Raw genomic sequence first — 16,584 nt, 5'->3', positions numbered from 1 at the left:
AAGGATGGTTGCAGAATAGATGTCAAACTTGAAAAGGACATTATATTGATATACTACTAAGTAAGAATGCTACTCAGTGAAACTCTTAATTAATTAGTTTATTGGTATGAAATGACTAATTGATACAGTGGCCTCATTTCAGATTAGTGAAATTACTTCAATTTATTTTCAGGTGTTCATTTTAGGTTCTATAAAGTTATATAGTTGTATTTTTGTTGTTTTTGACGTTAATGACTAAATCAAAATTTTCACTAAATTCAAAACTGTCAGTAGATTCAAATAATGGCTAAATAAAATTTCACTAAATTCAAATTCTTTTATAATTTTTCAATTATAAAAATTCGCTTTAATTTAATTAAAAAACTGAATTCATCTGGTTCATTTCTCTTCTTAAAACTTCTAAAAACACTCAAAACTGAATTCAGTTCTCTTCTTACAATAAAACATGTCAATAGCAGAATGAATCGCAAGGGACTGGGCTATTTTTCCAGCGTAAGCAGGTTTGCCTCTTTAGACAGGTTAACACAATGGATATTTCCATGGGCCTCAAGAGAAGGAAAAGTAATGATACCATAATATTTAATACTACATATTATGATAAATAAACACAGTAAAAAATTATGCAAAAGACTAACTTTATTAGAATTAAATCATTTTCCTGAAAAAAAAAAAAAAAATAGAAAAAAAGGAACTAATACATTTGATCGAACTATGCTAAACAGGTAAAAATTTATAGAATATAATAAAAAAAAATTTAAAAAACAAAACATCAACAGAACTTATTTGAAAAAACTGCCCAATAGCAATTGTTTTGTTTTTTTCTGGGCTTTTTTCATGCTTAACTTAAAAGAGAACCGTAACTCCACAACCTTTTCATAAAAATCATTATCACCATTCATTTTAGCATAATATTTTAAAGCATTAATATAACCTACCCATTATGGAGATGGTATTTCCATTTATTCATAATATTCTCCACTCTGTTCATCTGAATTTCCCAAATTGTAGTTTGGGATTCTATCATATTTTATAAGTCAATTTCATCAACTGTTGCAAATACATTTTCATCAATGTTTACAAAATTTTCTGCATTTTCAATGCTAACCTCTGCTTCATACATCTCTTCAATCAAATTTTGGATTTCACTGTAATCATTATTATTACAAACAACTTCTTCACAACCAATGTCATTATCAAAAATGAAGCCACAGTCTCAGAAACACTTCCTTACACATTCATCTTTTACACACTGAGTGGCTTAACACATCAATTTTTAGTGCCAAGTCTGATACTCTATTGCAGTCAACCATGTTTGCAATAAGATGCTGAAGCATCAATTTCCTATAATTCAGTTTTACATGTATAATTCCATTGTCTGGTCGTTGGCGAACTGGTGTTGTACAAGGAGGCAGGAAGACAAGCCGATTATTTGTGAGTTGAACTCCTGGGTGGCAGGTTGCATTATCTAGGAAAAATTGAATATTCCTATTTTCTTTTTTCCATTCTTTTATTTAACTACTTCAAGAATTCCTCAAATACAGCAATCGTCATCCAAGCTTTCTTGTTTGCTATCTATTCCACAGGAATATGGCTCTTCTTTAAATTTTCGAAGCTTCTTGGGTTTTCACTCTTACCTGATCACTAATTGGATTTTCCAATTTTCCCTCAGCAAAGTTAGCCAAAAGTACAGTTAACCATTCTTTTGAATAACAACCTCAAGAAGTTTTCATCTTTCATCTGCAAGGTTTTATTCATCAGAGCTCTAAAACAGTGTTTAATCAACATTTGCAATGTCTTTGGAAACACAGTGATGGATTATTTCTTTTAATTTATCATGCCAACTTTCAATCATATTTTGTTAACATCATTCACTTCCCTACAAGAGGCATTAAATGTTATGCCATGCCTTTTCCTAAAATTTTGTAGCCACCCATTTTGCAAAAAAACCATGCAGCTTAAGTATTCCTGCCATTTCTTTTGCTTTTTGTTGTAGAATTGGGCCAAAATAGGAAAGTTCTTTGCTCTTGCTGCTGAAACCACTCAAACTCAATTTAGCCTCAAGTACTTTGTATCTCTTTCTTTCATCCTGGCCAAATCATTTTTACTGCTCAGTAAAGATTTTTCCATCATTTTATTCTTTGCTTGATGACGTCATAAATTTGGGTCTTTCCACATTTAAAATGCACAGTCACTTCTTTAGAGCTCATTTTATCCTAGTGACTATTTGAAAAACATTAATCCTTTCCTTAAGATCTAAATTTTTCAGTTTATTATCCATGTGTGTGAAAACAAATACATACACATTTAATTTTCCATAACTCTAAAAAATTGCACTTTAAATCAAGTGAATATTTCCATAAATATTCCTAATAAATATAACGAATATTTACAGTAATACTGCTGTTTATCCTAAAAGTTGTACTACGGAAGGTGTAAGACAAGAGTAAGTCTTAAATGTTATTAGAAAACCATGAAAAATGTACCTTGTTGGCATTGAAAAATATATAGGTAATTTCTCGAAGGAACCAAATTTATCACTTCAGTTTCAACCAGAGACTAAGCACTCTACATAAATTCCTGTGACATTAGATGTAACCACCAAGGATGCAATGGCACTGGCATTTTGGTTTATCTCAAAGTTCCTTGTTCCAGGGATTTCCAGAACTTCTTTTTTGCTAAAAACAATTCAACAAAAACAGAAATCCTGTAGCACCACCCCCGTGTGTGAAAGAGTCTTTTCCCAGAAGAGACTAAAAGCACATAAGTCATCATTCGTAATCTCACATAAGGAAAACATTTTTCTATGGGCTCTTTCATGGAGTACAAAAGGACACAGAATTTAAGAGTTTCAGGATATTAGTAGCTAATGTAGGGGCACAACTCAAAGGGTGGTTAATTGCTTTTAACTCCCTATGGCTTAAACATTATTTCTGGTTTTCCTAAACTTACCAGTTGGAAGAAAAGATCTTCCAAACAAAAGATTTGTCAAGCCAATTATGGTGCGTGATTGGTAAGCAACTCAAAACCTGAATCAGCCTACCTGAAAACATTTCTGTAAGTTCAAAATTGGTTTCCACTTTCCATCTGCATCTCGCAGGGTCCATCATACTGAGGGACTTTCTTAAGAATGTCAGCATCATTATGCAGTATGATTTCAAGATTTCTAGCTTTTTCTACCCTATACAGATTCCACCTGTCACAGGCTTTAGCTGTATATAATTTTATAGAAACCAAATTTCAAGGCCAAAAGACAGATTTCATTAGAGAAATCCAAAACATATACAATTTTATTTAATTATTGGAATTCTTTAGATTTCATTGTAACAATTTGTCCTTATACACCAATAAACTAAATAAATATTTTGATGTTTTAATAAAAAAGCAATATGCCTTTTATTAAAATTTCTATTTAGCCCGATTGTCTATTCAGCTCAAATTATTTGCTGTATGATTCCTTTTTCCTCAAAGGTTGTACTTGTACATATGTCCATTCCAATATTCCCGGTCAGAGACTTGGTAATTTGGAATCTCCTCCTTTCGATCTTCTCTGGCTCATAATCTCTCTACCTCATTGTGTCAAATTCATATGTTGTCCCTACCATTCTTCCAACTCCACTAATCACTTGGAGCTCTTTGACTTCCTCTCTTTGCAACTTGACTTTCTCCAGACCAACTTTCCGAACAGTGAGATAATTTTCCTTGGTGATTTTAATGTTCACAACTCTAGTTGGCTTCCATTTTCTAGTCACATAGACTTAGCTGGTCGAGATGCTGAGGCTTATGCAATTACTTGTAGGAATGCACAGATTGTTCATTTACCAACAAGGATACCAGACAATCCTAACCATACAACCAACACACTTGATCTTTTTCTCACAAACAACCATTCTAAGTACGCGGTCGAAGTCAGTGGTCCTTTAGGCACCGCAGATCACAATTTGGTGATTGTCTCTTTTCCAATGGAACATTTATCTCATGGCTATTCCCAACCTCGTATTGTTTGGCATTACAAGAATGCAAAATGGGATGACCAGCAAGATTTCTTTTCTTTTTTTCCTTGGTCGGATTACTGTTTCAAAACTTCTGATGTCAACATTTGCTCAGATCCTGTCAGTGAAATTATTGTTGTAGGAATGGAATCTTTTATTCCACACTCCACTTTAAAATTTTGTCCTGAATCTAAACCTTGGTTTTCCAATAAATGTGCTAAGGCTGTTCAAGAGAAGAATGTTGCATATCATAATTGGCTTGTTTCCAATTCTTCAGTTTCATTTTCTGCCTACACCAAACCTCGCAACAATTGTAAAGCAGTTATTAATCAGTCCAAACCAGATTTTGAACAGGCTAAGAGTAGAAAACTTGCTTCATGCCCTAATGGCAGTTGAGCATTCTGTTGTCTTGCCAAAGCTAATGCCAGCAACTTTTGCCCATCTCTGCTCCAACCTCTGCCAGATGGGGGTGTTGTAACTTCAGCCAAGAATAAAGTTAACCTGCTACCATCCCATTTTTCTTCCAACTCATGTATTAATGATTTTGGTAAAACATCTCCCACCATTCCCAACACACTCCATTCATGGCCTCCATTGGTCTTCCGTCAAAAGGATGTCAGAAGGATTTTGACGAATCTTGATGCTAAGAAAGCTCCAGGTCCTGATGGTATTTCTCCACTTCTTCTCAAAACCTGTGCTCCTGAACTTACTCCTGTTCTTTGCCATCTTTACTCACTTTCTTATTCCAAAGGTTTTCTTTGCTCATATCCAGCCAGTTCCTAAAAAGGGTGACAAATCCCTCCCATCCAATTATCATCCCATTGAAATTACTTCTACTTGTTCTAAAGTAATGGAAAAACCGATTAACTGCCAACTCTTAAACTACCTAGAAGCCGCCTGATCAACGATCGCCAGTATGGATTCCATCAGTGTCGGTCCACTGGTGATATTCTGGCTTATGTTACCCATTTATGGGCAAATTCAATGGAAAAGTTCGGTGAAACACAAACAGTGCTATGAAAATTTCATAATCAATTATATATAAAATTAATAAACAAAAGGCCAACAACAGCTGAGGGATTTCATTCAATGTTATCAAAACTGAAGATAGTGTTTTTCCCACTTGGGTTTTTTTCTCTCTCTCTCTCTCTCTCTCTCTCTCTCTCTCTCTCTCTCTCTCTCTCTCTCTCTCTCTCTCTCTCTCTAATCATCATGTTTGATTAATATTAAATTAATGATAATTGATTATGATTATTTTTATAATCGCATTTTATAATATGCATTATTTTTATATGCATATTAAGTTTCAATATTCACAGAAAGATAATCAGCATATAATCAATTAGAAATAATGGCTAAGCAGAAAATAAATGTATTTTGCACATACTCACTTAATGGTGGTATTAAAAATCCATTCACAATTTATAATGCCACTCAGATTAAAAATCTGCTTAACAAATTTTAAAAATATCAAAACTGTAACTGATCAAATATCAAATGTGTTTTTCTTCAGTGAAGATACCGTCTACACATAATCCAAATCATAAGCAAAATATACACTTAAACAAAATCATCAGCAAAATTTGCTCAAGACATATCATTATAATTATAAATTATACTTATCAGTTACCAGTCGTTTCCTGCCTAATGGAAGATTTTCTAGAATTTTCGCCTTCATCTATAGGATCTGAATCAACACCACATGACCAATTCCTGCATTCTGATGCAGCTACTAGAGGGCAGAAATAAACAAATAAATTACACACACACACACACACACATACTACTTATTCATTCATTTAGTCTAGAAAATTTTACCATGGGGTAACATATAAATGTCTAGCAATTCTGATAAATGAGAATAAAGTTAGATATAAATTTTAGGATAGAAATAGAGAACTTCTGCCCAGGGATAATAACAGGAAAATTGGTAACTTTTTATAGTAATAGAAATAACTATTTCTGTGTTTGATTTTCTCTAATCATTAGAAATACCGTAGCGGCATATGATGCAAAAAAAAAAAAAGAAGCAATCTTATACTTCCTTTTTTTAAAAAATAAAAATAAATAAAAATAACTTCCCATTTAAGCTATCCATTCCATTCAAAAGCTTGTCTAGTTCTTGCCTGAATTTATTTAATCAACTTCCACAATTTTTTTTTTTTTTTTCAGTTGTTGACGCATCGGCTTCTGTGGCCATAATGCACCTCCCAAAGTTTTTGCATTTTACTCTGATCCAAGTTCCGAGGCATGATTCGAACCTGTTACCTTTGGGTTGCCAGGCAGGCACTTTACCTACCTGGCTAGCCTGGTCGGCAACTTCCACCATAGATGGAATCTTGTTCCAGCAATCAACCACTTGCTTGTTACACGCAAATTTCCAAACATCTATTCTAAAACTGTCATTCCTCAATTTGAATTTATGGCCCCTCAAGTGCATAATCTGAGTAGGGTGAAAGAATCCCATCAGCATTGGTCTTGCTCAAACCATTAAAAGCCTTAAATACATCAATTGGATCACCCCAAATGATGTGTTTAGTTTATCCCTTTCTAGGTAAGAGCCCCACTTTGTTTGCCCTTCTCTGTACTCGTTCCATCACCTCTACATCCTTCCTAAAATGATGCCCATAGACTTGTATGCAGTACTCAAGGAAAAATTGAAAATAAAAAGGATATGAAAAGTACTCTAAATTTTTTTTTCCCATGATATTGTTACTTTAATAGTAATGTTTTTAGAATAAGAATAACAAATTAAGTATATTAACACAGTTTCTTAAGCAAAAATTTATTATTCAAGTATATAAAAAAATAAGTAAACTGTGGAGTAAAATAAGTAAAAATAATTTCGTAATAAAGTTTTTGTAGAATTTTCCAAAGTTTTATTAAGTTCTCATCCGACACGCTATGCTGACTTCTTTACCTCCTCTTTGTGTGTCGGTTGCTGAAAGACGTTTTCCGAAGCAGACACGAATTGACATATTTTGCTGGATCAAAGTGGGTCAGTGTGGGCTGACTGTTTTTGTCATCAACAAAGCACTGGTTCAGCAGGCGATCAGATTCATTTGTGAAAATCCTCGTTCACATTCACTCGGTGAAATTGGTATCATACTCAGAGTGTTCGTCAAATGCTTCAATTCTTCCGAAACCTTCTTACCAATTAGGTATTTAATCCCAGCGGCTCACATCTGGTGAGTATGGGTTTGGCAAACCCAGGGTCCTCATCAACTGAATATCATCATTCTTCTCTTTCTTAGTGATTCCTTTCTACTTCTTTCTCTCTCTCTCTCTCTCTCTCTCTCTCTCTCTCTCTCTCTCTCTCTCTCTCTCTCTCAGAGTAACTTGGAAATATTTTTTTTTCTTTTTTGGCTGGTGCAGCATAAGCCTCAGGCTTCCTTGCACCAACTGGCTAATAATAATAATCCCTGAAATTGAAGAATTGCATTTAACTCTAATTGACAATTTTCTAACTTCATTTTCACCAAATGTCAACAATTCATGTTTAGAAGGATTAATACTTTTGTTGTCCTTCTCTCGTCATCAGTACTGTCACTAGTTCTTAAATTTGAATTTTTTCTTTTCTTTCTTTTTTTTTTTTTGAAACTGTCCAAAATATCGGTGTCTTTCGGATATCCAGGTGCTGTGGCCATGTAAACAGAGATAGGGAAAATTTAAGGAAAACTGTGGATAATGCACTTCCGCGAAATAACAGATGATTATTTGTTGAGATAAAAGAAAATCACTTTTCTAATTCTCGAACGGGGTGCTTACAGTTGATTCATAGCGGTGTCCAACCTACGGCCCGCGAGGAAAGTGAACTAAAACAGCATTTTAAATTTTGTTAATTATCAAAAACATTTTCTAATTAAATGTTTTGTTCATGTATAGAGGGTGTCTCAAAAATAATGGTACAAACGTTTAGGGGAGGTAGTTAACATCTAAAGGAATGTGAATTGCATAGGAACCTATAACCGGAAACGTCACCGTAAGTCAGTACACGGTGCTGTTCATCAGTTCGTGAGAGGGAAAATTTCTGGTTTACTCATTCAAGCAGTAGTCGCCGCACGAAGAGCATGCATCGATATACGAACTGTAAGCTGGCACACATGCACCTGGTGTATGGATTAGCAGAGGGCAATGGATGAGCAGCTCAATGAATTTATGGAGAACGCTTCCCAGACAGACATGTACCGGACCACCGTTTGTTTGCGTGTGTGCATCAAAATTTGTGCGATTATGGGTCATTTCAAGGTAACAGGAGTAGTGCGGGCAGACCACATTTGACGCGAACTCCAGCCATGGAAGAAAGTGTGTTGAATGCCGTCCAGAATAATCCCACTACCAGCACACGTGCCATTGCCTCAGGAGTGTTTCATTGCAGCGTGTCTGGCACGACAATTCCTTACACCCCTTTCATCTCTAAAGGGTTCAGTTACCGCTCCCCCAAGATCATCCTGCACGTGTGGCTTTTGTGCAGTGGTTTCTCCAAGAAAGTGTTCAAAACTTAATTTCCAGCCTATGTTTTGGTCACGGATGAAGCTTATTTCACTTGGGAAGGCTTATTCAATCAGCACAATGCTCACGAGTGGGCTCGGGACTACCCACATGGTGTGCGCCCCCATGCGGCACAACATCACTTCGTAATAAATGAGTGGGCAGGTATGGTCGGTGACTGCTTAGTCGGCTTATACCTATTACAATTCCCGCATGAACTCCGCTAAATATCAGATCTTTCTTGAACAAGTTCTACCAGGGTTACTTGATGAGGTTCCAGCAAATGCGAGACACAACATTTGGTTTCAACATGACGGGGCGCCTGCCCATTATGGAAGGAGTGTTCATGACCATTTGAACAGGCATTTTGGGTGCCTGTTTTCTTGATTTCTTTCTGTGGGGCCCTCAATCTATCGTGTATGAATCGCCTGTGGAGACGGAAATGGATCTCATGGCGAGACTCATCTGCGCTGCTGCTACTGCCAAAGAAACTCCAGGTGTGTTCGACCGTGTCCATCAATCCATGCTGCGTCGGTGTCACGCATGCATCGCGTCTCATGGCGGAACCTTCGAGCATCTGTTGTAACATCACGAAATGCATCCATCTCGTACTCCATTGTTAATATTATGTCAAATAAATGTTTGCCACTAATTACTGTTCTGTGTCATTTCTGCTTCTTATGCCTCTGTTACTACTGTCCCGTGACGTTTGCGGTTGTGTGTTCCTATGCGTTTTACATTCCTTTAGATGTTATCTACGTCCCCTAATCGCTTGTACCAATATTTTTGAGACACCCTGTATATTAAGTGCAATAGCATCATTAATACACAGCCATTTCTGAATAAACAGAATATTTATAAGGTGGCATTGTTTTAAGTTATATCTCATACTGTGAATACCTTCACAACGAGTTGCAACGATACTGCACTACTTCGAATAAGTAACGCATCACCTAAGGAGAAGACTAATGTTACTAATTCTCAGATAGGTGCCACCACCGCCCAGATGGCAATGTTTCAGTGATATTTTGTATACGTGTGAGATAATAACTCGACTATCCACTTGTCCCTACTAGACTTAGAAAAGCAAAAAGGTAGAGGGAAAGTAATAGTAGGAGTAGAAAAGGAAAAGAAATGGTGTATAAGAATGAAAGGGACAGTAACTCCTTCAACTCACACCACTCAAAAAACTCAAATTCCTCCAATAGGTAACGCTTCCCCAGTAGAGAAGACTATTGTTACCCATTCTCGGAAGCTCCGTGAATATCAGGCTCCCCAGACATGTTTCAAGGCTATTGGCCTATCATCAGTGGGTGGGCAGGTACCCTAGTATTTCAGGGCTACTTGGCCCTTCTTCGGTGGGTGGGTAGGTACCCAAGTGATGCAATGATGGCAAAACAGTTATGAAGTATAACTCCACAATATGAGGGATGCCTGATGGTGTATGATGTATTTAGACTAAGGTGCATTTAGGGTTAAAGCCTCAAGCTGCGAGCAAATTTAGACTAGGTATATAATAAGTGCAATAGCATCATTAATACACAGCCATTTCTGAACAAGTACAGGTCACTGATGAAAAAAAGCAGTGAATTAGGGTTGAATTTGAAAGTGTCTGCAATTCTGCCCAGACACGATAGGAGGGAGTATATGATGAGAGCCCTGTCGATCAATTCGGCCCTGGAAAGAATGTGCAGGGCTCAAGGGGTAGAATTTTTTTCAGCCTGGTCTGTACTTGTTAACAGGAGAGACTGCTTCTACAGGGATGGGATACACTTAAATAGAAAGGGTGCAAGAATGTTTGCTGATGCTATCGAGGCAGTGTTAGGTGGGTCGGAAAACTGCTAGATTGGGGGGATACAAGGACTAATAGATTAACAGTAGCCACTGGCAGAGGACAAAGTGATTCTTGCACTGCTTCTATTGGAATGAGCAGCAGCCTGGAAAATAAGATGCAGGATATTACAGAGACTGCTGGGAATCATGGGGATACAAGTAAACACATGGGTTGTGTTAGGGTGGCTAAGAGGAAGAGCAGGTGCATGTATACTTGCATGTACACCAATGCCAGGAGTTTAGTAAATAAATTTGATGAATTTGAGTTATTGCTGAAAACATCAAAGGCAGATATTGTTGGGATTTCAGAGACGTGGTGTCACACAGATATAAGGAATGCAGAACTGGAATTTGGGGAGTACAATGTCTACAGAAAGGATAAACAGAATAGGAAGGGAGGAGGGGTTATGCTATTAGTTAAGAAACACATAAAATCCAAGGAAGTGAAGCCAGTTGACATCACTGGACAGTGCAGTGTCGAGTCAGTTTGGTGTGACATAAACATTGGGAGACCAATAATTGAGAGTAGCAGTGTGCTATAGGCCTAATAACTCTGATGAGTATAATAAGAAACTGTATAGAGAAATAGAGTGGGCCTGTAAATCAGAGAGTCTTATAATGGGGGATTTTAATTTCCCAGATAATGACTGGAATTTGGAGGCTGGTCACTCACACACTAGCAAGGCTTTTGTGGATTTATTGGATGATTGTTTTCTACATCAGCATGTTCGGGAGGCAACTAGAGAGAGTAATACTCTTGATTTGATTATCAGTAGTGATTCTTCATGCATTAAGAATCTGCAGATAAATGAACCACTAGGTGGCAGTGATCACAGTGTTCTGAAGTGGGAGTTACTCAAAGAGGTAACTACCATTTTGGGTAAAGGGAAGGGGTATTGCTTTCGTAAAGGCGACTACGATGGACTGAGACAGTATTTAAATTCTATACAGTTATACGGTGGAATCAACTGATGATGTTACCAACAGCAAATTCAAAATGGGAAGCATTCAAAGAACTTATCTTGCAAGCTACTAGGCTTTACATACCAACTAAGAAATATTGTTCAAGGTTTAGGCCTAAATGGATGTCAGATGAACTAATGAGGCATATGGCAGAGAAGAAAAATCCATGGGATACATACAAATTAACACGTGACACAGAAGCCTATGATAGATACAAGTTGATCTGTAACCAAGTTACAAAGGAGGTTAGGCAGGCGAAGGCAGATTACGAGAGATCCTTGGCAAGGGATGCGAAGAAAAACAGCAAAGAGTTCTTTACTTATGTAAACTCTAGAAGGAAGGGGATGAATCAGATTGGTCCACTTGATATCGATGGGTCAACTGTTGATGACCCTGCTCAGGTAGCTAACAAACTAAATGAATTTTTTTGCATCGACATTCACATATGAGGAGTTATTCAGCGAGGGGAATGCCAGAGGTGTATTCAACTCTAGCAGTAAGCTAGAGAATCTTGTAATAAATGAGAGTAAAGTGGAGGAGAAATTGTTGAAGATAAACACAAGAAAGGCACCTGGGGTGGATGGGATCTATCCAGTTATATTAAAGGAGGCAGCAAAGGAAGTAAGCAAACCCTTAGCCATAATTATGAGAGTTTCCTTGGACTCAGGGGAGGTACCCGTGGACTGGAGATGTGCAAATGTGACCCCAATTCACAAGGGAGGATCAAAGGCTGACACAAGTAATTATAGACCTGTGAGTTTAACTTCTGTTCCCGGAAAATTAATAGAGGCACTGGTTAAAGAAGCACTGCAGGATCATCTAGACAAGACTTCAGTTATAGCTCGGATACAGCATGGTTTTGTTAAGGGGAAGTCTTGCCTGACCAATTTGATTGGATCCTATGATGCAGTCACAAAAGAACTGGATGCAGGGAATAACTTTGATATTATATACTTGGATCTTAGAAAGGCTTTTGATACTGTTGCACATGGAAGACTGCTGCACAAATTGGAGCAGTGTGGCATTGGAGGCAAATTGCTGCTATGGATAAAGGGGTGGTTGAGGGGTAGAAGACAGAGAGTGGTAATCAATGGACACTGCTCATCGTGGACTAATGTCATTAGTGGAGTCCCTCAGGGTTCAGTATTGGGTCCTTTATTGTTCTCTGTATTTATAAATGATATTGATGATGGTATATCAAGCTTAATGTCCAAGTTTGCAGACGATATAAAGGTTGGCAGGGTTGTTAAGGACACTAATGACAGTACGCTGCTGCAACAGGATCTGAAAAGGTTGAGCAGATGGGCTGAGAGGTGGCAAATGAAGTTTAACATTGACAAATGTAAAGTACTACATATGGGAAACAGCAACCCCAGAGCATGTATCAACTCTGTGGTACTACACTGACAGTGGTAGAGAATGAAAAGGACCTGGGGGTAATTGTGCAGGCAGATATGAAGTTCTCTGAGCAGTGCAGACCGGCTGCAAGAGTAGCTCATGGTGTCCTGTCAATGATATACAGGAATTTTTCCAGCAGGGATAAGGAGGTGATTATTCCCTTGTATAAGGCAATGGTCAGGCCACACCTAGAGTACTGTATACAGGTCTGGATGCCTCATTTCAAGAAGGATGTAGGGATCATGGAACGAGTACAGAGAAGAGCAACACGATTAGTGAATGGAACAAAGAGGTGCTCTTATGAAGAAAGGCTTAAGTTTTGCAAATTACAGTGTCTGGAGACTAGGCACCAGCGAGGTGATCTGATAGAGGTGTACAAAGCCTTGACTGGTTTGAGCATGCTCAATGCTGATGGGATTCTTCCTTTTGCTCAGAATAATCACCTCAGAGGGCATAAATTCAAATTGAGGAAGGACGGATGTCGGATAGATGTGCGGAAATTTGCCTTTGGCCAGCGGGTGGTTGGTTGGTGGAACCGACTTCCATCACTTGTTGTTGAAGTTGATAGCCTAAACAAATTTAAAGCTCAACTGGACAGGTATTTCAAACGAACGGAGGGGTGAAATGGGAGAGGGTTTTTTTTTTTTTTTTTTTGGGCTGATGCTGAATAAGCTTGCTTTCTTGCATCGTATGCCTCTACTAATGCTAATGCTAATGCTAATGCTAATGCATCATGCGCTCTAATCACACTGCTTGGTACAGACTAGTGGTGGGGTGTGGGAAGCGCCTCTGGTGGAAGCCTCGGATGATCTACTTCCATGATGCATTTTTCATGAACGATCACATTTATTCAGTGTAGATGCTTCCAAGGGTGTTTCCCATCAAAAACCATTAAGTATATTTTTACCCAAGTTGTGGCATCTTTTTAAAATGCATAGCTTAACCAGAATAGATGAATCTGCTAAAAATTTTCCTGAGAAACCACCAGGACAGTTGTTTCAAAGCTTACTGGCTTCTCTAAGATATAACCAACAGGTAGAACTGGATAATTGTGTATATCTCTAAAATGAACATAAACCCAAGCATTAGTGGCAAGTATTGAACTGGATAATTGTGTATACAGTCAGTCATCGTATAACACATGTTCACACTACACAAATTCAATCATACACGATTTATAAATAGGGGAACGATATTGTATATAACATGAACCGGATTCGCTTATGCACGATTCGCTTTTGCGTTTACAAGAAATGGCAGTCGAACACGGAATAACCCCAACTGAACACAACACAATAGGAATGAAGAGAAGATTCTGAAAATGTATTTATGTTTTTTATATCAGTGAAGGGGAAACACATTTAATCATAATAACTTAAAAACCCACACAATTCCAGCTATCGGTATTATCGCAAATGCAATTAGATCGAGTTTACTACCAGTATATAACAGATTCCACTAGCAGAAACGCAACTGGAAATTGTTTTTATTGTTTTATGGTAGAAACCCCCCAGAAATGTGCTTTAGTAAAATGTGAGCTAGTGATGTGTTCATAGTGTGTCTCTGCGTTTACGGTGTTGTTTATTCAGTTGCTACACGCGTGCAGCTTTGTTTATGTGTATCAAGCGTGCTTCCTCATTTTGTAATTGTGCTTTATTCCCTAAAAATAAGTAAAATACTTAAAAGATGAGAAAAGGAAGTGTCCTGGTAAAGACACTACACATTCAGAGAGAAAAAGAAAAGCAATATCGATAAACAGAGGCGGACTGGATCAGAAATTCTTACCCGGGAAAATTTGTAGTGGCCTAATACTAGTGTTTATGGCCAAAATCACACTGGCCTCCGGCCCACGCGGGGTTTCCCCGGTAAGGCTTATGGCCAGTCCGCCTCTGTCAATAGAGAAAAAATATGAAATTGTGAAACACTTTGAGCGAAATGAAAGACCATGTGATACTGCACGTGCTACAGACCTAAATGAGGCAACGCCGAGAATTACAAAGAATGCAGAGAAAATAAAAACAACTTTCATAGCAGGAACAACTCAAAGTGTAATTAAAATCCATTAGATTAAGGCACAAAGAATTGGAAGAGATGGAACAGCTGTCATCTGTTTCGATAGAAAATCAAACAAAAACAAGTTTGCTTACGATAAAAGCAGAAGCATTAGCAATATTTTATTACGTAATAGTCGCAATAAAATACGTAAGTATTTCATTACGATAATTTATTGTGTTTGGTAATGTTTTGGTTTCAAAGGTGTGTTCAATCTTGGGTGGTCGGCACCCAACCCTATTTTTCTCATAGGGCCTGTTGTTTATATTGCACGATTTTGCATTGCGCGAGGGTTTCTAGCACAACTATCGTGCTATACGAGGACTGACTGAACCTCTAAAATGAACATAAATCCAAGCATCAGTGGCAAGTACTCAGCACTTGGTCTTCATGTTCAAAATTGTGCACAGGTAGAGTTTACAAGTTTGCTTTTATTTCCTCCACTACATTGAAATACCCCTGAAATCCTAAGCACTGTACTACATAGAGGGAAAATTCTCAATAAAGCCTTAGTGCTGAGTACTCATGCTCGACCTTTATTAAGGGCAGAAAATCTCTCCATGATCAAAACTGAAGGCCAGTAAAGTCAAGGAATATATCTTTTATTATAATACTTAACAGAAAGACTAACATTTTCTGCCCCATGCAAATGGAAAAATGAGTTACCTTGCTGCATTACTTCTGCTACAAGACTAGATGAAAGCCCTTCATCTCCATTGACACCTTGTTGTGGTTGGTCAGATGTAGTCTGCTTCACTGAAGCTGCACCAGAGCTGCCTGAACTTTCTCTGTGATGGACATCAACTTCCAAATCTTCAAATAAAATGTTTAAAAAATTATTTATTTATGTTACTGTTTAAGTGTGAAATTCAGAAATGCATACATTCCCTAGTGAATGTTTTTACCTGGTGATTTTACATATTTGGATTACAAAAATTAAAATTTATTTTAATGCCCAGCCAAACTGTGGTATAAGTTGTGTTTATTTTAATTTTGAATTATGCTATACTTTTTTATATCAAAATTCTAAATTATACATCCATTTTAACTGTAAATGAACCCAAACAATTATCCTTGTAATACATATTTTTTCTTGTTAAGTAGTTCAGCAGAGCCAGGATTAAGCAAATGCAATGGATGCAATTGACCAGGACTCACTCTTTTGTGGGACCCTGCATAATAAAATAAAATATTGTACATGAATGAACTATCTTTGAATTCTTTCTTTTTTCCTGTTTAAATAACAAATGAATGAAAACTCATTCAATGTGTTTTACAAACATGTCAATCTAAAAGTTGTTTGACTTGGGACTCAAGAAACACTGAATTTTCCATTTCTAATTATCAATTAGCCACTAAATCAAGAGTATAACCCCCTCTAGTTGCCTCCCGAACATGAGGGAATAATACTCTTGATTTGATTATCAGTAGTGATTCTTAATGCATTAAGAATCTGCAGATAAAGGAACCACTAGGTAGCAGTGATCACAGTGTGGGATTTACTCAAAGAGGTAACTACCATCAGGGGTAAAGAGAAAGGTTATTGCTTTCGTAGGGACGACTACGATGGTCTGAGACAATATTTAAATTCTATACAGTGTGACCAACTGATGATGTTACCAACAGCAAATCCAAAATGGGAAGCATTCAAAGAACTTATCTTGGAAGCTACTAGGCTTTACATACCAACTAAGAAATATTGTTCAAGGTTCAGATGAACTAATGAGACCTATGGCAGAGAAGAAAAATGCATGGGATACATATAAATTAACACGTGACACAGAAGCCTATGATAGATATAAGTTGATTTGTAACCAAGTTACAAAGGAGGTTAAGCAGGCGAAGGCAGATAACGAGA

The 16,584-nt window shown here is 37.3% G+C and overlaps 1 protein-coding gene across 3 annotated transcripts in view; it reads right to left on the bottom strand.

Annotated features, from left to right (window-relative positions):
- pcx (pecanex) overlaps positions 1 to 16,584 on the bottom strand; it is a 743,348-nt gene that overhangs the window by 621,838 nt on the left and 104,926 nt on the right. For all 3 annotated transcript variants that reach the window (XR_016547122.1, XM_090376780.1, XM_090376781.1), the window contains exons 4-5: positions 15,393 to 15,539; positions 5,620 to 5,721 (exon numbers count right to left, since the gene is read on the bottom strand). Coding sequence is in view for 2 of the 3 variants with exons in the window: in XM_090376780.1 (XP_090232906.1) it covers positions 5,620 to 5,721; positions 15,393 to 15,539 (249 nt within the window). In the remaining variant the exon portion in view is untranslated. The remainder of the gene's footprint in view (positions 1 to 5,619; positions 5,722 to 15,392; positions 15,540 to 16,584) is intronic.

The sequence above is a fragment of the Mastigoproctus giganteus genome, chromosome 6 (genome assembly GCF_048544385.1).
Source record: "Mastigoproctus giganteus isolate SK-2022 chromosome 6, ASM4854438v1, whole genome shotgun sequence".
Taxonomy (NCBI): Eukaryota; Metazoa; Arthropoda; class Arachnida; order Uropygi; family Thelyphonidae; genus Mastigoproctus; species Mastigoproctus giganteus.
Note: the sequence above shows the minus strand (reverse complement) of the source record. Positions and strands in the feature narration are given on the sequence as shown.